Source organism: Lonchura striata, chromosome 21 (genome assembly GCF_050655825.1).
Source record: "Lonchura striata isolate lonStrDom1 chromosome 21, ASM5065582v1, whole genome shotgun sequence".
NCBI classification, from domain to species: domain Eukaryota; kingdom Metazoa; phylum Chordata; class Aves; order Passeriformes; family Estrildidae; genus Lonchura; species Lonchura striata.
This window is the reverse complement of record NC_140723.1, coordinates 3,421,669-3,446,813: the sequence shown is the minus strand read 5'-3', so window position 1 is coordinate 3,446,813 and position 25,145 is coordinate 3,421,669. Positions and strand designations below refer to the sequence as shown.

Below are 25,145 nucleotides of genomic sequence, written 5' to 3'. Positions count from 1 at the left end.
ATTTCTGGGCAGCGCTGCAGAAAGAGGGAAAAAAACTGAAGCAGGTATTAAGGGAAGAGATGAACATGAAAGTCAAGATTTTCCTGGTTTTGCATATAAATATTAGTAATCGGAAGGGCAAACAGTGAAAAAATTAAAATTCCTCTTGACTAATTTTTAAATTGAATATTTCAGCAAAGAAGACCTTAAGACCGTCCTAAAAACCACCTTGAGGCAGCAGCACTGATACGAATTCCCAGAGTTTTCCCAGACTTTCTGTGAGGAAGAACTGACATTCTGGGGCAGAGGAGCTGAAGCTGAAGACTGAAATTCCAGTGCAAACTCAGAGAAGCAATTCCTTTAGGAGTTGCAATTTATTCTTCTGGAACAGGAGGAATGATTGCACCAAGCAGGGGCTAAGATGTCCTGACAGCAGCAGTGCAGAACTATCTCTGCAGCAGTTATTAATGAGCTGGAAAAATGCTGGGTAGCAAATTCACCTCCCCTCCCCAAGGCCAGAATTCATGGCAACAAATCCCTACAATAATCAGCTAACTCCAGAAGATTAGGAGAGGGGATGCCTCCAGATGACAGAAGATTTCTTAATTTCAGTTACTTATTAGGTCACATTAAGCAGGAGGGAAACTTCCTCTGAAGTTTATAAATTAGTTCCTAATCTATTCCACAGCTTTTGCTATTTCTGGTCTATATTCTGTGTTACAGTCTAAAATAAGGAGGGGAAAAAAGTAATAAAAAAAAATGAATTGCTTGGGTTAGCCAAGAAAGGATTTAAGCACTTAATTTAGACTCCTCTTCCTGCTACTATTATTATTATATCTATATTTTTATATATAGTTGTATACATGTTTACAGAGCTGAAATTTCCAGAGGGAAGGCACCACTGAACATCACAGAGGAGCTGACTTCTGGTGATTACTTCCCTTTATTTTTCTCCCCAAAGTATCCTGTGAAAAATAAACTTGGTTGGTTTGTTTTATTTTTTTTCCAGAATGGGTATTTTAACATCTCATAGAAATCTTATAGAATCTAAAATCAAAATATATCAATATATCTTATTGTCCCTGAGGGACAACAGTCCCACCTTCAGTGCTTTGCAGAGCCTTGAGTTATTTCTAGAACAAAATATGAAAAAAAACCAAACAAAATAACCAAAAAATATTTTTGTTGTGTTATGTGTATTTATATTAATTATTGTTCACTGGCACCCATTTCTCTGCATTCTGGCTTTTATTTTTCCAGCAGCACCATCAGGGCTGGACCCAACTTCAAGTGTTACCCACCCCCAGCCTCCCCTTTGCTCCCTCCCCAGCTGCTGCCCAGGTTTTCCTGTTTATCCACGGAGCTCCAAGAGGCTCAAACCTGACCCAAATTCTCCTTCCAGTGGCATCAACCCAATGCAGCATCCCAGGCTGTGACAACTTTGGGTTTGCTTTGGGTCTTTGTGTGGTGGTAAAGTTATTTTTTCTTTAATTTGGGCTTTTAAAGAAAAATGTTGCAGCTTTTTGTTGTTTGGTTTTAAGGTAGTTTATTGTAAGTAAGATTGTTTTTTTGGGCTGTGGCTGTTTGGTCAGCAGCCCAGGTAGAGACATATATATATATATACCTTGACATCTTTTTTGTTTGTTGTTTTTTTTTTTTTTTTCTTTCCCCGCCCAGGGCTGCTGCTATTTTTTAGATGATATATTATGTATTATATGTTTATAGTTTTAATACTTACTACCTATGTTATAAGGTGCTTTTTTATTCTAAGCTAATTTATAACTGCTAGCATTACTAAGAATATGGAGGCAAGGAAGAAGAAGGAGGAAGAATAGGATTAGTTTACTTTTTTTATCTTAGAACTTTTGACTTTTATGTATAAAGTAAAAATTTTTTTTGTACAGGTGTTAAAACCCCCCTGTAAAATATTAAAAAAATTTCTCTCTACTTAGTAACTACTTTTACTATATTATTTAATTCTTTGTGATTGTTTGTTCTACTTTTAAAGTTGGTAACTTATTTTATGGCTTAAACTTAAAATTATAGCTGTTTTTAGGTGTTTGCTAGGGTTTAAAATGCTTTTGACTAACGCTTGGAACTTTTAAAAATGTCTGAGAGACATTTTGAGTTTTGACACCTTCATGGAGCCTTCTCTAAAGCACAGTAAAACCCAACTGCAGCCTCCCCACTGGAGCAGGAGTGTCCTGGGGGAGATCCCACCTGCCACCCTGAGGAATATTCCCTGTTCCACAAAAAATCCTGGAGCTGGCACAGGGAGCTCCCTGCTCTGCTGCTGCAGCTGCCACCCCACCCTGCTGCATCCAGGAGATTCCAGGGGCTGATTCCAGCACAGCCCTCACTCAGCTCAGCATCCAGGAGGAATTGCAGAGCAGAGGGAGGGGAGGGGGCTCTGAGGAATATTCCCTGTTCCACCAAAAAATCCTGGAGCTGGCACAGGGAGCTCCCTGCTCTGCTGCTGCAGCTGCCACCCCACCCTGCTGCATCCAGGAGATTCCAGGGGCTGATTCCAGCACAGCCCTCACTCAGCTCAGCATCCAGGAGGAATTGCAGAGCAGAGGGAGGGGAGGGGGCTCTGTGTGTGTGTGTGTTACCTTCCAAGTTACCACGCAGCCCCCCAAATCCCACAGGCTATCATTCCAAAATTTGTGATGTTTTGTCTACTCTGGTGATTTAAGGTTTGTCAGAAAATGTCAGAAAGGCCACGAGGCCAAGGGCTTCCTGATGACTGAGGATTTTCTTTCACATGACCTTCCTGAAGTTGATTTTGGGCTCCAGACAGTGCTGCCTTCAGCTCTGACAGGGGCCGGCTGGCAGCAGATTCATGGGGATCTCTGGGGCATTCTGGCATTTTCAAACTGAGCCTCCTAATCATCCAGAATATTGTTTCACTGGCGGGGTGGAAATGCCAGCCCCTCGCTTTGCTTAGCAGGGAAAAGGAGCCTGGGCTCCTGATGCAAACAATTAAAAACACATCAGATGTGAGTGGATAAGCAGCAAGGCTGGGTATGGACATTTCATGTATGACAGTGCGTGTGGCTTTTAACAGGGCAGCACTGAGATTAATTTTATACACAGAGAGAAAAGGAGGATGGGGAGAGAAGTGTTAAAACTGTTAATTTGTGTTCAAACTCTTGTGTTCAAACTCTTAATTTGTGTTCAAACTGTTAAATGTGTGGTGATTCCCACAAACCCCAAGGAAAGAGAGTAGGGACCAGCACGTGAGGGTTTCAGATGATTTAGGAAACTCTTGGTTATAAAAAAGTTTGTAAATGTTGAATTTGCATGTGTTGTTAGCATAACTGATTACTCAGCCAGAATGTCTTAATGGGTCTCCTTTGTGCCCTGATCACAGAACCATGGAATGGTTTGGGTTGGACCTCAAAGATCATTTTGTTCCAGCCCTGTCCTGGGCAGGGACACGTTCCACTGGCCCAGGCTGCTCCAAGCCCTGTCCAGCCTGGCCTTGGACACCTCCAGGGATTCTCCGGGCACCCATTGCCAGGACCTGCCCACCCTCCCAGGGAAGGATTCTAAATAATTTATTTTGCCAAGGCAGCAGCCACCTGTCTTCTGAGCTCCCCAGAAATGCAGTTTCTGACTCCAGCCCAGCCCAAAGCATGCGTGGCTGCGCTTGGGATGCACCAAGGTGACAAGGTGGCCTCTCCTAAATCTGCCTGGAGCTCAGGGGCACTTTTATGTGAGGGGATGCTGCTGAGTGCACCCTGTGTGTGAGCAGCTCAGCAGCACGTTTTGGACACCCTCAGCAGTGCAGGGCAGTCAGACACAGGTTATAAATCAGTGCTGGGAGCAGCTCCACGTCTCAGCTCTGCGGTTTGCACCGGGCAGAGGAGGAGAAGAACCAGCTCAACTCACTAAAAGAACCGAGGTGTTCACGCTGTCCCCAAAATCCACATTATTTGCCAGGGAGAAATGGGAAATTGCCATTAACCCCTTCATACCTGCAGGTGTGGGAGCCCTGCGTGTGCCTGGGGCTGCCTCAGCGTTCTGCAGATCTGGGGAGAGCAAACTTAACCACTGCCAGTCCTCTCAACTTGCCCTGATTTATGGGCTCAAAACCCCCCGAGATCTCTTCATGGAGCCATTTCTCATACCCACACTCACTAAACAACCCAGCCCAAACATCTGTATCACAGAAATTCAACATACAGTGTTATTCCTGCAAAATAATTTAACCATCACTTTCTTTGCTGACTTTTCTGTGCCAGCCTTACACCTTTTTTTTTTTTTTACTTTACATGCTTCATTTCAGCAAAATCAAGGATGCAAACTTCTTAGAAGTACTTAGTTTCCATGGAAACCTAAGCTGACCGCAACATTATTGTTCTCAAGAGGGAACTGACTTTACTATATGTTCATTCACTGAATTAATGGACTCCTGGTTCTTTTATTAGCAGCTCTCTAACAATAGAAAGAGAGAAATGTTATAAAAAAGACTCTCAGACAACTGTCCACTCTTTTGTCCAGGGCTTATTGGAATGACGCAAGTCTATTCAGGAAAAGATTATAAAAATCAACTCAAAGCTGCCTGTGTTTGTGGCTGCTAAATATACCTTTATTTCATAAAGATACAACCTATAAAACAAGCAAATTAAAGCTCTTTTTAAAGTAGTAACTGTGAAGCAGCAGCCCTGGAGAAATGGGGCTTTAGCTCCCAAATCTGGGATTGTTGCCCCCTCCCACGGGGTTGTGGAGCATTTTCAACCCCCAATTCTGTGAAAATTCTCAGCCAGGATGAGGATTGTGCACAAACTGGAGGGGGGGATTCTTCAATACACAGAAAAGTGACAAAAACCCACAGAAGTCTGTGGGATATCCTCACTGAGAGTTTTAGAACACCTTCACGAGCTGGGGATAATATAATATATCCCTGCTAAGTGCAGAAATGCAATTTCTGCTGCAAAGGCAGTAACTCGGAGCAGGCCAGGTTCAAATTTGCAACTTGAAAAACTGCAAATCCAGGTTCAAATCAGATCTGGGTTCAAATCTGCAACTTGAAAAATTTCAGATTCAGGATCAAATCTGCAGTTTGAGAAATTGCAAATCCAGGTTCAAATCTGCAATTTGAAAAACTGCAAATCCAGGTTCAAATCCAATATGCATTCAAATCTACAATTTGAATTGCAAATTCAAATCCAGGTTCAAATCTGCAATTTGAAAAACTGCAAATCCAGGTTCAAATCCAATATGCATTCAAATCTACAATTTGAATTGCAAATTCAAATCCAGGTTCAAATCTGCAATTTGAAAAACTGCAAATCCAGGTTCAAATCTGCAATTTGAAAAACTGCAGATCTGGGTTCAAAAATTGCAGATTCACGTTCAAATCTGCAGTCTGAAAAATTGCAGATCCACATTCAAATCTGCAATTTGAGAAACTGTAGATTCAGGTTGAAATCTGCAATTTGAGAAATTGCAAATCTGGTTAAAATCTGAAACTTGAAAAATTGCAGATCTGCATTCAAATCTGCAATTTGAGAAACTGCAAGTCCGGGTTCAAATCTGCAATTTGAAAAACCACAGATCCAGGTTCAAGGATGCAAATTGAGAAACTGCGGATCAAGGTTCAAATCTGCAATTTGAGAAATTGCAAATCTGGGTTAAAATCTGCAATTTGAAAAACTGCAGATCCGCATTCAAATCTGCAACTTGAAAAATTGCAAATCTGGGTTCAAATCTGCAATTTGAAAAATTGCAAATCTGGGTTCAAATCTGCAATTTGAGAAATTTAAGCTCCAGGTTCGAATCTGCAATTTGCTCTCTGAGGGTGCACAAGGCTCAGGCCTGGGGGGGGTTTTTTCCTGCCCAGTAATTGCTGCACAAAAGACAGTGAGCAGCTCCCTTGCTCTTCCCTAACTACCTTCCTGACTGCTTATTAAAGTCTGATTTCTGACTCCTCTGGGTCATCATTCATCAGCCCGGCCAGACCTCTCCACATCCCTCCTTGCCAGAGGCCATTCCTGACGGCCCCGAGATATCAAAAATGTCTTCACAGCGACCCGGCGGGACGGGCCGCGGCCATAATGCCCAAATAATCATTTTGCAAATTATCATAATTATCAATCAATCATCCCCGCGCCAACAATGCGCTCCTGAAGTATCAGATGGTTCCTGTGACCTGTAGCATTTTGGATATAATAATAAACCCGGGGAGATTTATGGCCCCATCCCGCTCTTCGCATCTGCAGCAGCAAAACACTCGTTGGGGTTTTGCCTTTGCTTCAGAGCTGAAAGCTTTCCTCCTACCTGGGCTTCTTGTTTGCTACTTGATGCTTTTCTAAAAGGCCACAATTTCTGGTCACACTCAGTTTTCTAAAATTCACTTTATTTTTAATGATAAATTCGTGTGATTTGTGAGCGCAGAAGAATCGTTCTGCTTAAATTGCTTTTACTCCACAGCCTCATCAGCATTATATTTACAGCTTCTAATATTTGGCAATGTAGGAATGAGGCCAACCCGAGGAGGGGGGAAAATTGGTTTTGTCTTCAGTTTTTGTTGTGTTTTGCACAATACCAGATTGAATCCAACCCTTTTGAAGCCGATAGCATCTCCCGCTCCCCGTGCAGCACATTCTTGTTAATGGATAAATTCAAGCTCTCCAGAAAGTCAAAGAATAAATTTAAAGCCTTTTGCCAAATGCCTATCCTATTGGATTTTGATAAGACGGCTATTGAGCTTTAATAATGTCTTCTATCCTTTTTCAGCTGGCCCTTAACATGTCTCTTTATTTGTCCCTAAAGCCTCTTCAGCGATGCCTTTTTATTACAAGTCTCTCAGCTTGCTCTCAGGGGAGACAGGGTCGACAAGAGTGATAGATAGATAACTCTATAGATTATCTCCCACAGATGTTTTCTCTCCAGTAGCCCCTCAGGCTATTCCCTCTAAGTAAACAGAAACTAAATAGAGAGTCTACTGAAGAGAGAAGTCCCTCAGGTCCCTTGTCACCACGGTCAGAAAAACAGCCCAGCCCGGGGAGGTTGGCTGGGAGCTGTGCACACACAGAGAATCCTTCCCCAGCATCCTGGAACCTCATCCAAAGTGACCCTTGGAGGGGAGAGAAATGCATCTACTCGGGGGAAAAAAAAATAAAAATAAAACAAAAAAAGAGCTGGTGTGTAATGGGCACAGGCCTTGCTTCCTGGAAATCTTTCAGCTCAAAGTTAAAGAAAAATGACAGCGGGGACGGTGACAATGACAACAAGGTGTTTGCTTGGTTTATTAAATGAGGTGGAGAAGCTTGGAAAATTTAGAGGGAGAGGACACTAAGCTGCTTTCTAAGCAAAATAAACAGAGTGCAGGGATGTGGGCTGGGAAAAAAAGACATTTGGGAGTAGGGGACAATAAACTCACAGGTATTATTCATGTTTTTATCTCTGAGTGTCCTCATTCAGGTCACTGAAATAACTAAAATAAGTGACTTTCTTGTTTTAATATTGCTTCCATCACTGATGATTTAAAATTAAACAAACAGGATGAGGAGTTTGTCTGTATTTGTCTAAGTTAAACTAAATACCAGCAAGCAAAAGTGATATAAGGAGCTTGTTAGGTATACACCACACTTCAATCCATGGAGCAGCATAGATATAAAATATGATCCTGGATATGGGTCCTTCAATGACATTGAATTATTCTTGTCAGACAACCACTAACAAAGAAATCAGCTTTGTGGTGTTAGTGGTCCCAGCAGAAATAACACTAACACGAACTAAAAAATACTAGATATAGTGAGAAATGCTTATTCTTTGTGCTCCAAGCCAAAAACAGCCTGTTTTATTCCACTACAAAACAGGCTCTGCTGTGCTGCAGACTTTTCCCTGCCTTTCAGTTCATTAAAGTGATGTAAAATATTGTTTTTTTCCTGAGAGCTTAAGAGCAGAGGTAGTTCTAGGGTCAGTTTTAAGCAGAGGTTTCTTCATGCACATCTCCCTACACCTCTCACTGCCATCACCTTCCCTTCCCTGCTTTTTCCTGGTTTTACAGGGTTTTTTCTGCATTCTGGAATTTTTTTTTTTTTTTTTTTGCTCTTTCTAGTCCTTGTTAGTGCCCAATTCTGAACCTGTGATGCAGCAGTCAAAAGAGCCACTGAAATTATGGGCTCTGCAGCTCCGATTTCCTCCCCTCCCAGTTTAAATCAGGCCACCCACTCCAGTTACATTTGTCTTCAGTCACCTTCTCACCACCAACTCATCTCTGAAGGAATAGGAATAAATTGAAGTCAAATCTCAACTATTGTGTCTTCAGGGATATGACAACTGAATGATTTAGAGAGGCTGGAAAAGGAAATCTGCTCCCGAGAGGGTTTTGTGCCACTGGAGCCAAATGCCAGAGTGCTCCTTCCAAACAATTGAGAGATCCTACAAAAATTGTCCGGAGTGATTTCTCATTCTTTAGTTTTCATTTTCTCCTGACTGAAAAGCTGTCTCGCAGTAGTCTTTTCACAAGCCATAAAGTTTAGACTTGAACTCTTTACCTTACTGCTCTGACCTCCTTTACCCCAGCTGTAAAACCCTACTGCCCATCCTTCAATAAATTTATCACCTCATAAACTCCCACTAGTGCTTCTCTACAATGCATTTAAAAGACACAAGTGGAAGGCCAGGCCTTCCCCCCTTGTCAAATATCACAATTGTCTAGTTTTATACCTGCTGCACAGGGAAATATTTAAGGACACGGCATTTTTCAGACCTGCAGTTTTTGTAACATTTTCTCTTGAAATAAAAGCGCAAAGTTTAAATATAGACCCATGGATTGAACATATAAAACTGCCAGTCCCGTGTTTCCCTGTTTCACCCAACTCTTGCTCTCTTTGGGGTAATGCAGATCCTGGAGGTGGGGAGATATTGTAATTAAAGACTGAATAAGAATCAGCTGAGCCATGGAGGATTCCCTCCATTCTTGCAGGAGTTGCGTGGGGATAATGAGAACCTGCCACCTTGTCACCACGTCTGTCCAGACAAAAGGATCCCACAGGGGCAGGACAGACACCCCATGAGTTATGGAGGTGCCCAAGGTAAAAAGTTCAGCCCTGTTGCCACAGATCCCTGGCGAGGTCACGGGACACTCAGAGGATGCTTCCTCTCGGGAGCCTTGGAAATAAAACCTGATTTTTTTTTTTTTTAACATGGTAGGAATAGAACAGGCCATACTGGACACGTGTCTAAATCCCTTTTCCCAGCCTGGCTCTGGAGCCTGGCAAGGATTGTATTTCACTCTGTTGGGCTGAGGGATTCCTTTCAGTTTTAAGAGTGGAGAAGCATCAAGGACTGAAGGATGAGCAGCAATGGCTCCCAAAAACTTCACAGGCAGGACTGTGAGCATCCTTTATAAGACAACTGCACATAAAAGCAGTCACAACCAGCTCCTTATTTCAGAGAGGACACACAAGGAGTCACAACCAGCTCCTTATTTCAGAGAGGACACACAAGCTACAGCTGTTGAGAAGCTCGAATCAAACCCAACTTGTAAAGCTTTAATCAGCAAAGCTGTTAACCAACATATCCACATGGGACAAAACCTAATTTCAGTTCTTCTGAGGGTCACCCCAACTCAAACAGCAGCCTGGCTGCCCAAAATGTGTCGTGCTGAGGCTGCCTCCCTGCTCCAGTGGAGGCATTTGTGCAGCTGGGCTGAGTGTGGAGCACATTTCCTCTGGTCACTGTTACACTGGAGCCCCACGATGTGATGAAAAGCACCACTAATGCATCACATGGGCTGAATTTTATCCTTGCACAGACCTATTCCTTTTCCCTTGGACTTCACATAAGCCACATTTGATGCTGGAGTGACCTCCAAAAATTTAGCACTTTTAACAAAGGACCAACATTTTCTTTTACTGGAAAAGAGGTAAATGAGGTTTTTCGCTTTGGCCTGGCAGCTGTTTGTGTTGTAGCTGAATCAAGGAACACCTCAAACTATTATTTTCTCTTTCATAATGACTGGAATCGCAAAAAGACAGGAAAATATGCCAACAGAACCACAACACTTAATCCAAAAAAGCAACAGCAAACACTGGAAAACTTTTACGACGTTATTGCCATCAACACCTTGGTTCAAAAGCGGAGGAGAGGTGCCCGGGTGCATTTCCAAGCCAGGGAATAAAACAACTCCCAGAAGACTGAGCCATATCCTACCTTTTTTATATTGCTCTCCTGGGAGGTCACCTCAGGATCAGTCAGTATTTGCTAAGGAAGAAAGAGAACAGAAACAAAATTCAGTTGTGTTGCAACTAAGAATAAAATAAAAGACGTAAAATAATAGAGATTGATATTGCTGTTGTTGTGATGATGATGAGGAGAATGAATAAATATCATATTATTGATAATAATGGCCAATGATAATATTGTTGATAATAATGCACCCAGATGTTTGGGAAGTTGGATGGAGGGTTTTTGCCACAACTGTAATTTATATTTTAAGGTTTTCTGTCACTTCTGTGAATAATTCCCTTAGGTTTGGCAGACAAGGATGGGTGTGGACAACACGGGCACCCACAGGATTTCCAGAATTGAGTCCCTCTGGCCCCCCGGCGCTCTTTAATTCCCCCTCCAGCCGAGGTGTGGTGGAACAAGTCATTAAATCGCTGCTGTGCTCCACTCCACATTAGCTCCAGGTCAGCAGGCATTCGGGGAGGTCAAGTACCTCAGCCCGGCATCGCCCTGGTCCCCTGCAGGGTAAAACATGGGAACGGACCTGGCTGGGAATTCCAGCGGCTCCCAGGGCTCTGGGGGGATCTGGGGTGGCTCAGGTCCAACAGGCACCCCAGGGCAGGGGTGCTCGGGGTGCTCGGGGTGCTCGGGGTGCTTAGGGTGCTCGGGGTGCTTGGGGTGCTCAGGGTGCTCGGGGTGCTCAGGGTTCTTGGGGTGCTCGGGGTGCTCAGGGCTCCCAGACCTGGGGCAGGTGGTTTGGCTGCCAAAGAGCAGGAAAAAGCTCCAAGAGAGATGAATATGGAAGGAAATGCAGGTTAAAATGGGGAAGGGAAGCTCAGAGAAGCTCACGGAAAAGAAGTTCAGAGAAGTTCAGGAAAACAGAGGAAAACAAGAGGAGAGGAAAACAGAGGAAAATGAGAGGAGAGGAAAACAAGAGGAGAGGAAAACAGAGGAAAACAAGAGGAGAGGAAAACAAGAGGAGAGGAAAACAGAGGAAAACAAGAGGAGAGGAAAACGAGGAGAGGAGAGGAGAGGAGAGGAGAGGAGAGGAGAGGAGAGGAGAGGAGAGGAGAGGAGAGGAGAGGAGAGGAGAGGAGAGGAGAGGAGAGGAGAGGAGAGGAGAGGAGAGGAGAGGAGAGGAGAGGAGAGGAGAGGAGAGGAGAGGAGAGGAGAGGAGAGGAGAGGAGAGGAGAGGAGAGGAGAGGAGAGGAGAGGAGAGGAGAGGAGAGGAGAGGAGAGGAGAGGAGAGGAGAGGAGAGGAGAGGAGAGGAGAGGAGAGGAGAGTTTGGCCATGCCCAGGTGAGATGGACTGATTTACAAATTTCCAACCCGCTGCCAAATCTGCAGCTCAGCTGCACTAACAAGGGGCTGTGTTTCCATGGGAAGAACCCCAAACCATTCCGTGCTTTACACCAGCTCTAATGGACGTTGAAACTGCGGTTTCCAAAGTAGCTGAGAGCAAATAGGATCAAGAGGCAAATCCCAGAGCCATAAAATTCTGTGCTCCTGCCCTGGAACACCCTGACATGACTGGAGTTAAGCATCCATCCTGCCTATCCCAGATGTCACCAAGCTTCCAGGGAACACTGACTGCTCCCAGTGCCCTCACCAGGAACCAGCAATCCCCAGAACTTTGGAGAATTAGGCCATCAAACGTTCAGAGCTGAAACAGAAATGCAAAACAACTCCAAAACATCCAAGGGGACGAAGCTGCCTCCAAATGAAGACACTTCCCAGTAATTATTTCATGCAAAAAGCCTTTGGATACAATCAGAGAAGTGTGTGCAGTCGGAGTGTGTAATCCACCCGTCCAGCAGCACCATAAACGTGGAGGGGAAAGAAAACTCCAATGAAGTGCAAATTGGGCTGTGGTGGAGCCCTGTATAAACAGGCTTAAGAGTCAGGAATTCCTGAGTCGGAATCGAGATGCCAACACAAGCTTCCTTTTGTTGGTTTGGACAGAGCTGTGCTCAAGGGGCAAGTTCCTTCTCTGAAACATTTTTATTTTTTTTTTTATTTTTCGATTCATAGCAGATCCTGAATTTCAAAGTTCTTAGAGAACAGAATTTCTGTGAAAATGTTTCATCCATGTTCAAAAATGGTAATTTTGCAGAAAATCCTCTGTAGGATCTTGCTGTTTGTTTGGAATATTTGAAAATGGCTGAGTTTTGATATTTGGTGAAATCCTTTTTGAGTTCCCATCTATTACAGAACTTTTGGGGGAAGAGCCCCTCAATATCACAAAGAATTTTAATTTTGATGGAACCATCTTCACACTCAAACTATCAGAACATGGACAATTAGTGGTGAACATGCTGGTGGTGCTGCACTGACTTGATGACCTTAAAGGTCTTTTCCAACTTTAACAATTCTGTGATTCTATGGATGAAAAGGCATTTTAGCACTAGTGGGAGAGTAGGAACTGATTCAGATTAAATATTTCATCCTTTCTTTACACCTGATTTAAAAAAAAAAAAATATGTCCAAGGTGTTATTGTGGGCTGAGCTCCACCTGCATTGGCTTGGACACTGACCAATGTCCTAATGTCCCATTCTGCCACTCCAGCTGGGCAGGCTGGCAGCTTGGCATGGTGCTGGCATGTGGGGTTTCTGTGGAGGAGCAAGGCCAGAATTCCCAACCTCCCCTTGCCCAGCCACTGCCAGGGCTCTGAATGAGCCTGCAGAAATGTTCCTGGGAGCTGGAGGGAACCTCAGAATGGTCCTGCTGCATTCCCAGTGTGGAAGAAACACCTGTGGGAGCAGACAGCAACCCAGCAGCCTCACCAGGAGCCCTGGAGCAGAGCCCATCCTGGGATTCCACCCTCCACAGCCCATGGGACAGCGGTGGTGCAGCCCTGGGATGTCCACGGCGCCTCCTGCTCAGAGGGGAGAGGCAGAACCAGGCAAAGCAAGCCCCAGATGTGGTGTTTATCAAGAAGAATAACAAGATACTTTGAAAATCTGCTCATTGGGTAATTTTTAGCCCAGACTGAGCTTCATCTCATGCGAATGCCAGGAGACTAAATACAGAGCTCGACGTGTGCAGTGGGCTGCACTCCTGCTCTGAGCACAGATGTTCCTGAATGTGCTCAGAATTTACACCACATGCTTTTTCTATCAACTGATCTGTTGATTTTAGCCAGGGGAAAGACAACATGTCAGCAGCAGCCACGGCAGGAGAGCCTGAGCCTTGGGCCTGGGCTGGGGAGGGATTTCTCTGCCCTCCGTTCCCTGGGCTCAGGGAATTGGTGGCACCAGGATCCTGCCCCAGATACTCCAGTTAGGGATGTGCTAGAATTTTTGCAGAGCCCCCTGAGTGTATACTAAACATGTCAGGGAACACCATGTGATTCTTTTTGAAAAACAGTTTACGAGCTGGCATTCTCCAGCTGCAGTTAACCCTAATTTGATTACATTACTGAGACAGATCACAATGAGCTTATGTAAATAGTAACATTATCCATTCATTCCCCCAGCTCAGATAAACTGTCATTTAGGGGGAAAAAAAGCCCCAACCCAAACTTCAATAGGCATGGCTTCATGCCTTCAGCAGGGCATGGTGCATTCAGCAAACTCTGAAGATGACAGACTGGAACCTGCCTCTGTTGCATCTCCCTGAATCTGGATTTTAAAGGGATATTTCCACCTCTGCTCCGAGCTGCAAGGAGAAGAGATTGCCCAGTAATTGCACAGAAGTCAGGAGGCAGATAACAGCACTGCTTTCAAAACTTGGTCTTTGTTATCATCTGATTTTTCAGCGAGAGCTCAGTGGCACCAGTGATGCTCACAGCTGAGTGAGCACTTCAGGCTTTCAGTCACTGCCCGGGCACCTGCCCTTGGCATTGGCCCTTCCCAAGCCCTCGTGCCTGTCAGGGCACTGGGGACATCCCCTCCAGCTCTGGAACCCGGGCTGTGCCCCCTGCACCATCAGATCTGCCTCACCACGCAGCTGCTGCAAAAAAAGAACTGGAAAACACTTCTTTTGCCTGAAATTAGCCAAGGGCCTGCGATTCTTCCTTGCACACAGGTTCACACGAATGCTCCAGATGGAAGCAGAGGCTCCAGCCCTGCTGTGCCCAGTCTGTGCTGCTCAGAGCTGGGCTCGTGGCAGAGTTACTCTGCTTGTCTGGGACAGGGTGGCCCCGTTGTCTGCAGGGACACAGGGACAGCACAACCTGCAGAGCAAACAGCTCCTTCCAGCCAGCCTCTGGTGGCTTTAAAAAATGTCTCAGCTCACAAAATCACAGAATATCCTGAGCTGGAAGGACACCCCAACAATCCCAGCCTGTGGCAGGAGCTCTGGCACTCACTCAGAGCTGAGCTGTAACCTGGCAGAGCTCACTGCAGCCCCAGGCATCCCCACCACCTGCAGGACATGGTTTCTGAGCAGGTCCAAATTCTGAGCATTTGGACAGCACTGGGAACACCTCTCCCATCCAGCACCTCACCTCCCCTCTTCCACCCCAGCTCAGGAGACAATGCTGTTATTAAGCCACAAATCTCGCTCTTCATATAACCCATTAATTATTCCCTTAAAAGTTTTATCCTGCCAGCTCCCGAGTGGGCTGGCTCCGGCCCAGTCACATATTTAGGCAAGAAGCATCAGTGAAATGAACAGAACCAGGAATGTCTCCACACCTAAGTGCCTTTCTGGCCATAGGCCAGGAGCACCAAGCACCTTGTGGGATCCAGCCCAGGCACAGAGCACCAGAACCCACTGCAGGAATTCCATAGGGAAGAGATTCTTTATCATTTTATATCAATTATCATACGATCCCAGACTGGTTTGGGTTGGAAGGTGCCTCAAAAAACACTTTGTTCCACTCCTGCCATGGGCAGGGACACCTTCCACTATCCCAGGTTGCTCCAAGCTCTGTCCAGCCTGGCCTTGGACACTTCCAGGGATCCAGGGGCAGCCACAGCTGCTCTGGGCACCTGTGCCAGGGCTCAGCACCCTCCCAGGGAGGAATTCCTTCCCAATATCCCACCTAAACTTCTCCTCTTGCAAGGAGAAGTTCCAGCTTCTCCTCTTTTACTTCTCCTCCTTCAGCTTCTCCTCTTTGAAGCCATTCCCCACTGATCTCATCCCTCCAGACTCTCTCCATCTTTGCTCGGGGATCCCTTCAGGTACTGGAAGACCCCAAAGCTTATCTTCTCCAGGATCTTCATATGTATATTTATATATATATGTTCAAACACAGCAGCCAACAACCCACAGAGCCACAGCACTGATGTGCATCTGTAGGAAAACCAAACGTGGAAGATACCTACAGAAAACCGTTTCAACACATAAGCATTTCATCTTTCAGCCCTATTGTTAAAATACAGGGGGTTTTTCACATTTTCTGGCCAACAATTTACCAAAATCTTCCATTTTTCTACAGTAAGCAAATCAGTGAGCCCTATTATAAGGAAATTTTCAATATCCTGCCTCTGGAATTTGAAGTGAATGTGCCTGGAATTGAGAGGGAAGGGAGGAAAGCTCTTCTCTGAGGGGAAGAATTTCCTCTCCTTGCTGGTGAGGGAAGGAGGATGAAGAGCCCAGCTCTGACTGGCAAGGAACAAACCAAGGGCTGAAAAGAGTGGAAAGAATAAACCAACCATTCACTGCTCAGGGCAACCCCAGCACAATTGGGAACACTGGGGAGCAGCCAAGCTGTGGTTTGTGGCCCAGGAACAGCCTGCAAAGCCTTGCCACTCCACACACCATTTTATAACCATTTATTTTTCAGCTGGAAGCCTGGGCAAAAAGGTGGAGTGGTGCTGCAGGAGGAATGTGTGGAATTAGGAGGGATCCACGGCCCAGAATTTCTGGGAATCTGCTGCAGGGAGCACCTCTGCACTGGCTCATGTCCTCTGTGGAATCCTCCCTGTTCTCTAAATCCCAGGAGAACAAAATGCACTTTGCAGAGGTGGCTCAGGGCAGGTTGTTCCAAGTGGGGTTCAAAAGAAAGGAACATCCTAAATCATCCTTTAGTATGAACTGATGTGTTTGTACCTCAGGGAGATGTCAGGGGGAGGTAACGTGAAGAAAAATGGATGTTCAAGAACAAAGACTTGGAGAAAGAACACAAACCTGTGATTTCCATGCATATCACAGCTTTTATCACTGATTTTTCGAGGCATAACTCCTCCGTGCCATTGGGATGGAGTTAACTGCAGCTACCAGGAAGTCAAACAGGATCTAATGGAGAGAATTTGCAGTGACTTCAATGAGCTGAGGGCTGGAGACTTCCAGCCAAGACAAACAGGAGAGGGGACTGATTAGGAAATGTCACCGTTTCTGCTGCCAAGCACTCAGGGCCTGGTGATAGGAGAGTATTAAATATAATCTCGCAGTCTTTAGGGGCTCTTTGATTTTATATTGCATTCTTATCGGCTTCTTAAAGCCCAGTGTTAATGAGCATGAGAAACTCACTTGATAGTTTGGCAGTTTTGCTGAAATCAAGTGGAGTTCATTCAGTCCTGGCCCGTGGATCCAGATGGAGATGCCTTTCCCTTTCTTTAGCTCCACATGGAACCTCTGGCTGTTCTTTTCCTCCTCCCAACAATCCAACTTCACCTTTACAACCAGCTTTTTGTGACCACCATTGGGAAAAAAATAGGTTTTACCATGAATCAGAATTATCCCATCCCTGAAGTGTTGAAGGATGAAGCTCTGACAATCTGAGCCAGTGGGAGATGTCCCTGCCCATAGGGGTGGAGAAAGAGGAGATTGAAGGTTCCTCCCAACCCAAACCATCCTGGGATTCTGTGAATGAGGTTTTAAAGGACCCCAGAGCAGAGATGAAATGTTTACACTGTGAGCACTCCCCCACTGCACCCCCTTTGGCAACAGACAGTGACCCCTGAAAGCAGAACAAGTCCCAGCTAACAACACAAAACTCCCAGTCTGGTATTTGGCTCACTTTTTCCCAAAAAAAAAAAGTTTAAATTAATTATTATTTTCTTTTTTAGAACCCCCTTGCAGGTATTGACTCCAACTCCCTTTCTGCTAAAGAGAAATTCTGCTATAAAAACTGAATTCTGGAAAGATTGAAGAATCACTACTCACCCTGAATAGTGTGTGCATTCTGAGGATTAAAACAGAAATTGCAAGGATTGAATTGTACCTGGTTTACTCAGTTTGTTCATCTCCAATGCGAAACCTGCCTTGCACAGACTGTTGTGCTAAATAAATTAAATTAAACACAACATTTTTGGGCACAAGTTGCTTTTGCACTGCAAAGCAGCCACATCTTCACTGTAAGCATGGAGAAAACAGCAGTAGAGGGAAGTTTAAGGTCATCAGCTCTAAATTCTGTCTGCCACGGGCCCACGTTGCACAATCACTTAATGTAGCCAGAGCTATTTATTACCCCAGCAAAAAATCATCTTGAGGAGTGAAGTGCAATGTTTTGGTTAGCAGATAAAGCCAGGCTGTTTGTGGGGATGTAAATGGATTGGGTGGTTAAATTCATCCACGAGCCATCCATCTTTTGTCCTCGACCCTTTTTAGTTATAAAAATGCCCTCGGTATTGACAGAATAATATAAACGAACTTCCCCTGCAGTTCATCTATTGATCCCCCGTTTGCTCAGCTGATCACTAATAATCATAAGTAAATAAAGAGGGGCTGTGCATCATCCCAGCATGGCAGGGCTGACACATGGGCACCTCTGGGCTGGGCTGAGGAGCTTTTCCAGCCTGGACAGGCAAATCCATGGGGAGGCAGCTCCAGACACTCCCTGGGTGTCCAGCCACACCTGGGGTGACCAGGGAACACCTCCAAGGGAAGGAGTGCTGGGATGGATTCAGCAAAGACACAGCCCAGCCCTTGGAATTGGTCAGGATTTGGCTCCCAGCCACTGTTTGGGTGAGGTTCTGCTCCTCACAGAATCACTTTGGTTGGAAAAGATCTCCAAGACCACCCAAGCTCCCATTCTTGGTGTCTCTGGGGTGACTCCCAGCTCTGTTGGAATGTCCTTTCTAGAAACTCCCTTCTCCCTTCAGAGAGAGCAGAGGTTCAGTACCTTCAGCTCTTTGTGGCATCATCAACACTATTTATTTTTTCTTACAAAATTCCCTTCATCACAGACAAGGTCTTGCCACTGATGCATTGGCACCAGTATCAGGGAAGGAGGAAAACCTCAGCACTTCCATCCCTCCTGGCAAACAGGTACCAAGGAAAAGGACCAGGATGAGATGTTCCAAGATAAAATATTTTCTCCTTCAGGTCTCAAGACACAGAGCAGCTGTTTGTGGCTTCTCCCACCACCCTGTGCTGAACGACAGCCTCCATCCCTACCTAAATGCAATCATCAGGCAGCTTAAAATTTGAGAAAGAACAGAGAAAAATTACTTCATTTCATTCTCTTCCTATAGCCTGCAAAGACTGATAAGAAGTATGAATTGTTTTAGCACATCCAAAGGGTCAATAAGGAGTATCTTGGTTCAGAAACCAAGTCCTGCCTCTTCCCCGGCATTGCACAAATTCCCTGAGCTCACTCTGAGCGTTCCAGTGCCCCACATGCCAAAGCACAAACACAAACATAAAACCCAGCTTGCAATTTGCTGCATTTCCACACAGAATCTGCCAACCCCTGTAGGAATCTGAGGTATTGATGATTCTGAGATTGTAGAAAGTCTCTGTCTTTCTGCCCCGCTGCCAAAGCAGAAGCCATAATTGGTCTGTGCTGGTTCCAAGGTTGTTTATTCTGTTTATCTCTCACATGTTCTGCTGCCCTGCCCAGCTCTGTCCTGCAGGGCAGCGTGTGGGGCTCTGCCCTCAGTGGGATGTGACAAACATTAAATACCAGAAACTCCCTGGGCTGGATTTACAATAACGTGCCAATATCTGTCACCTACGTTGGACAGTGTGTCCCCAGCCTAAACCAACAGAAAAATGCCAACACCACAGTGAAACATGGAGGGCATGAAGGAGGAGAAAAAGGACAAGGCACACCCAATTTCCTCCATCTTGTCCCCTTTGGACCCCTCATCTGGAATCCTAAAATTTTACATTTGCACCCATGCCACACTTAATTATTACTTATATCAAACACTCAGAGCTGGTAATTCACCCTGTAAGATTGAAAGCTCTTTTCCATGGCCAGAGATCACAGCCAGTGTCTCTGGGGCTCTGTCCAGGGGTGTTCCTGACCCCTGCCAGGGTCCCAGGGCAGCCAGAGGGATGCTCTGGATTCCCACAAACCCCAGCAAGCTGCAGCTCTGGAGCTGCTCCCCAGTTCCATCCCAGGAGCAGCAAAAACCACACTGGGGCACGGTCATCAATGACACTTGGAGGAAAACCACTCCAACCTGCAGCACTCCCAGCAATTCCCCCAGTCTGCAGTGGGAAATACTGAGCTTTTCCTCCTTGCCTGTCTCATCTGGCAGCTTGGCTTCTCTGCCCGAGCTGGGAGAGGCAGGAGGGAAAGGGGCTGGCTGGGAATGCATCCCTGCCTGGCACTGGGACAGAAGGGATGGGAAATGTCAGCTTGATACCCATCAGCAGGATAACCTCAGTGTCACTTTAACATGACAAGGTCAGCAGCAGGCAGGGTGAGGCAGGAAGAAAAATGGGCCATTAAAGCTGGGAATGGGAAGAGAAACATGAGGCTGCCCTGGAGGTGCTCGAGTGCTGTTTTTTTGGGGGGAAAAGTGTGGGTATTCTGGGCTCCTTAATGAGGATGAGGTTTTCCAAAAGGAAAAAAAGAGGGTGACCTGTGCAGCCACCACAGGAGCCTCTCACAGAGGCCTTGAGGGAACTTTACATCACGTAACTCTCATCTAATTTAGCAAATAAACTAAAAACTGCAGGTCTGGGCTCTGAGCAGGAGGGGAATTACCTGTGCTGGGATGTTTCTTTTCCATGCTAACCACGAGGAACAGCTTTGCTGCTGTGTGTGCCCCTCTGCCCCTTGTCCTGAAGCTGCTCAGAGCTGGAGAAAGGATTTACTCTGAGGTGGAGAGTGAACTTGGAGAGGAACTCCCTCTAGTACCACTCTGTGCAAGCAAAGAGAACAAGAGAGGAACAGAACAGCATTTTGCCTTCTTTATTCAGAAGTGATATTGAGCAAATGATGCTCTCTAGAAAGGGAAGTTAATGGGGAATTATTTAATGGCCCTGCTTCAGACACCAGCACAATCAGCTTTTTATTGGGAGGGCACACAGAGCTGTTTTATCTGAATTGATAGGGCTGCCAGGTGAGCTCCCTTTTAAGAGCTGTAGAAACAATCTCAGACAGGACTGGATAATATTATGCTTGGAATGATAATATTGTGTTTGGAAAAGGTCAATATTTTATTTAATCAGGCAGACAGAGAGTGGGTGGCAATTTCAAGGCATTTTCTTGAGACTGGAATTCAGGGAGTCCAAATGGAAATAAGGTTTTGCTTTTTTTTTTTTCCCTTGGGTTTTGGGTGACTGGAACCCCCAGATTGGAAGTGAAGGATGTGCTGAGAACTCCTGAGATGATGGAACGTGGAGTTTTTAGCTCACTGTGATTCCTTACACTGAAGATGCCACGGGCACTTCTTCCACCCCTCTCCATTCCTGACAGATGAGGTGGGAGACATCCACCTCAGAAGCTCAAACCTGCTTCCTCTCCCAAAATAGCACCAGGGAAACATTAAACATGGATGAATCTTCCTCAGCTGTCCCCAGGGGCACCTCAGCATCTCCTCTGTGTCACCCACTGTCCTGGAGATAAATCAATTCTGGTCCTGGGATCTCTGCACAAGGTTTTCCTGAAGGGTGCCAAAATGGCCAAGAGATTTTTTTTTTTAAATCCATTATTATCCTTAGTAACTCCAGTTTTTGCTGTTGGAGTTAAACTGGGCTCTACATTTGGAGCTTCTTCAGAACATCACCAGAAGGAGAAAAAAAAAATCCTATTTTTTTTTGTCATTAAAGGTTTCGAAGAGCACACACAGCCTGTATTGTTACCCAACACCCCAAGTAAGTTCTGAGGGAAATCTTGGGAGATCCAGCCCCGAGCATTGATTACAAGGAGTTTTTAATCTTGTGCCAAGAGGAACATTGAGGTTATAAGATGGCTCCACAACCATCTTGCCAAATAGCACAAATGTTTACATCTTCCAAACTACCACCAATAGATCATAGACAAAGAAATGTCCATAATGTACCCAGCTGCTGGAAACAAAATGTATTTAAGCCACTGAAGAGGGTTTAATGAAGTAAAGCATTTTTGTAACTGCCAGCTCAAAGTAAATAATCACTGATGTGAGCAGAGTTAAGAGATCCTGACTGGCCAAATAATCTCAGTGTGCCATCGAGGAAGCTGCTGCTTTGTGGGAATAACATAACAGCACTTGAACATTCTCACAAACTTGGTCTTGTCTTCTTCAACCCCCTGCACCTCCTGGGACTGGGGAAGTGCAAAGGGAACTTTACAGCACGGGCAGAATGCACTGCGTGGTCAAAATACAAAAGGCTTAATTCACTCTGAAAGTCTGAGCTGTTTAAACCTCCAAATAACCAAAAAGAAAAGGTGAAATACCTGTTTTGACTGCTGCTTAAATGTAGGAAATAGATTGGTAGAGAATTGTCAAAGTTTAAAAAAATGCTCACATAGTTTGCTCAATGCAAACTTAGAGATAAAAAATACTGACTTAGAAAAGCTATAGAATAAGACAGACTTTATTAAGAGAGAAATAGAACTAAAAACAGATTTCAAAAAAATAGCCTTACAAGTAAGACCAGATACTTTAAAGAAATAGAACTATGACAGACACATTGTAGTATCTCTACATCAGAACTGTATCTCTAAATCAGAAAAATCCCTAATCTGACACATAAAAAGTGCCTGATCCAAATGAATACAGACAATTCTTTTGGGGTTTGGGGGAAGAATTTGCTCCATAACTCTCCCCTTCAATACTCAGGGGTTTTCACATCCCTGGAAGCCTTCCAGGATGGGTGAGCACAGCCAGGGGCTTTCCCCACCCAGCACACGCCTCCACTGCTTTTATTTCAGTTTTATCCAGGCACTGCCCTGGACGTTGTCCTGCAGGTATGGGAACATTTCTGCAGGAGGAAAGGAACATTTCCATCCCTTTTTGCCTCTGTCCAGGCAATCTGTGTACCTTCCACACTGTTTTCCACCTTTGAGGATGCACAATGAGCTGAGCAGGTGAGCACAAACCATAAGAACAGCCAAAGGATGAACAATCCAGTCTGACATTTGGTTTTCACTTGTGCACATGTGAAAAAAAAACAAACCAAAAAAAAGCTGATATTCTGTATATTCTGTAGAGGGAGACCTGGTCCTGCAGATTTTCTGTCCTAAATCACTTAGAAAGAACACACCAAGCAGCATTTGCAACATTATCTCACGAGCCATAACAGCAGAATTCAGGCTCCAGGGATGAGAGTTACTTGCACTTATTTCTCACAGGTTCCCTGCAGTCTGCTTGAATATGAATTCAACTGCTTTGCTTTTTTTCTGCAGAATATAAAACCCCTTTTTCCTTGCACCACATAATTGTGTTCCATGGCAGAACTGGCATCCATCATTGCCCCGCTGTCCCCTGCCTAAAAGATAAAACATCCACGGGGTAATAAATGTCAAACTATGATTATTGATGCTTTCAATTAAATTGATTATCTATTTGAGGTGCAGAGCAGGGTGATTTATTGCTGTCTCTTTACGTTGCACTTGGCACAACGGCAAGGTGGGTGAGCCTTTGGATTGTTTCCATGGATTTTCTATTAAATCTGATTTTCCAGGAGTGGTTCATGACCATGCCAGTGCTGGGTGAGTTGAAATGGCACCAAATCCAGGTGGGAACATCCTGGGTTTTGTTATCTCCTGGAGCGTGGAGCTTGGAAAGCAGGAGGGGAAAATAGGAAATGAAAACTTCCAAGTGTGGAAGCACGGGAGATGCCCTTGATTTACATCCCTCATTCCCAAACTTGCATTTACAGACTGCACCAGACAAAACCTGTGCATAATCTGGAGCTCTGCTGAGCGCTCCCCACCCCAGCAGAGATGAGATGAGGTGAGATGAGATGACCTTCGGCTCGTCACTGCATTGTGTTTTTATTAGTTTCAGATAACAGGAGCTATAAAATTCAAAGCCATTTGCTCCCCAATGATTATCAGCAGCTGCTTCACAAACAAGGCTCTTTTTGTGGTGCCACGGGGTGACCTTTATCTGATCATTCCCTTAGAGAAATGCCTTTTGTGGCTGGACAAGCCAGGAGCACCTTCCACTGGTTCTGCAAAGCACAGCACACTTTGGCTCAGTCTGCTCCAAAAAGCAAATTTGGCTCAAACCCAGGCACAGCCTCAGCAAGCAATGCTTGTTTTGGGAAGTGCCAGAAATTAGCAGGAGAAAATGAGAATTCTCTTCATGTGCTGCTCTTCAAGCAGGTAGATTTAGAGAATCTCAGTAAGAAACACAGGGAAAGAAAAGAGAAAAGGAAAGGAAGAGAAAAGAGAAGAGAAGAGAAGAGAAGAGAAGAGAAGAGAAGAGAAGAGAAGAGAAGAGAAGAGAAGAGAAGAGAAGAGAAGAGAAAAGAAAAGAAAAGAAAAGAAAAGAAAAGAAAAGAAAAGAAAAGAAAAGAAAAGAAAAGAAAAGAAAAGAAAAGAAAAGAAAAGAAAAGAAAAGAAAAGAAAAAAGAAAAGAAAGTCAGAGGGGAAATCAAAGTCAGCACTGATAATCCACTGAGTTTGGATTTGAGACACTCCAATTTCCTCCATTATTGCCCCCATCTGACATTTCCAAGTCCTGGGGAAGCTTTGTGGCAGAAAACCTTGTGGGTGAATTTCCCAGGCAATGCCTGACCAAGTTTCCCACCATTTTTTATCAGGAGCACCAGGACAAAAACCCAGCTGAGACATAAAACAGGAAGATAATTCTGCCTGAGACACCTTGGGAAACAAGTGAATGCAAGAGATAAACAGTGAGCATGGAAAAAGAGGATTTCTATCCCAGTTTTATAGGCCAGACAGAGATGAGAAATTAAGTGAGGTGCCCAAATCACCCAGGCTCTGGCATTTAGAAATTGACTTTCAAGCTCCTTAGGCCTAATCTTCACCACAAGGCTGTCAGTCCTGCTCAGATGCAAACACCTTTGACCCCACTAAGCTCAGAATTACACTCACATCCACTCAGACTTTGAAGCCTGGCTTATCTCACAGCAGTCTAACTGTCCCCTCCACCAGAACAGGGCTAAAAACAAACAATCAAGGGAGGAAAAAAGAAAAAAAAAAAAAAGCAAAACAAAACTCCTGCAGCTCTGGCCAGGATTCACTATTTAACATTTCATAAAATCATAGAATTCCCCAAGCTGGGATGGACCCACAGGCATCAGTGGAGTCCAGCTCCTGGCCCTACATTTGGTATTTTCCACCTCCATCCTGGTTTCTGAATGTGGGAAACACTGAAATGTCACACTACGACACAAAATAACTCACACGTTCACTCAAGATATAAAAGAAGGAAAAGAGGAAGTTTTATTTCTGACCTTGCAATATATAGAATTCTAAAAGTGACAGTGCATTGGAGGGTGAGATTGCCACCTCTCCAACCCCACTGTCAAACCAACAGTCCATCAATTCTCTCTTCTCACAAAGAAGAATGTAAAACAATTATTATTGACAGGAACACTGTGTGAGAACTCTAATAGAAATATGTAAACATCAGAAGGCATGGAAAGCTTTTAAAAGAACTTTAAAACTTTTAAAAGAACAGGGTGACACTGAAATGTGCCCAGCTTCAGAGAGAAATCCCAGCAAGTGTCCGACAGCCCAGAGCAGGAGTGGTAAGGGCACTTTTATTAAATATTAAAGCAATATTTCTGTTTGATGGGGTTGGCTGCACCTGGGGATGCAGAGTGGAACAGGCAAGGCTGAAATTTGGCTAAGCAGTTTGGAGTTTTAAAAGCCAACTCTGCAACAGCTTGGGGGTCACCAGAACATCATCCTGGGCCAGCAGCTCAGGGGAAAAACGTGACAAAACTCCTGCAAGCC

At 44.8% G+C, this 25,145-nt stretch overlaps 1 protein-coding gene across 6 annotated transcripts in view; it reads right to left on the bottom strand.

Annotated features, from left to right (window-relative positions):
* PRDM16 (PR/SET domain 16) overlaps positions 1 to 25,145 on the bottom strand; it is a 301,216-nt gene that overhangs the window by 135,749 nt on the left and 140,322 nt on the right. For all 6 annotated transcript variants that reach the window (XM_085558817.1, XM_021534304.3, XM_085558818.1 and 3 more), the window contains one exon: positions 10,150 to 10,200. In XM_085558817.1, coding sequence (XP_085414943.1) covers positions 10,150 to 10,200 — 51 coding nt within the window. The remainder of the gene's footprint in view (positions 1 to 10,149; positions 10,201 to 25,145) is intronic.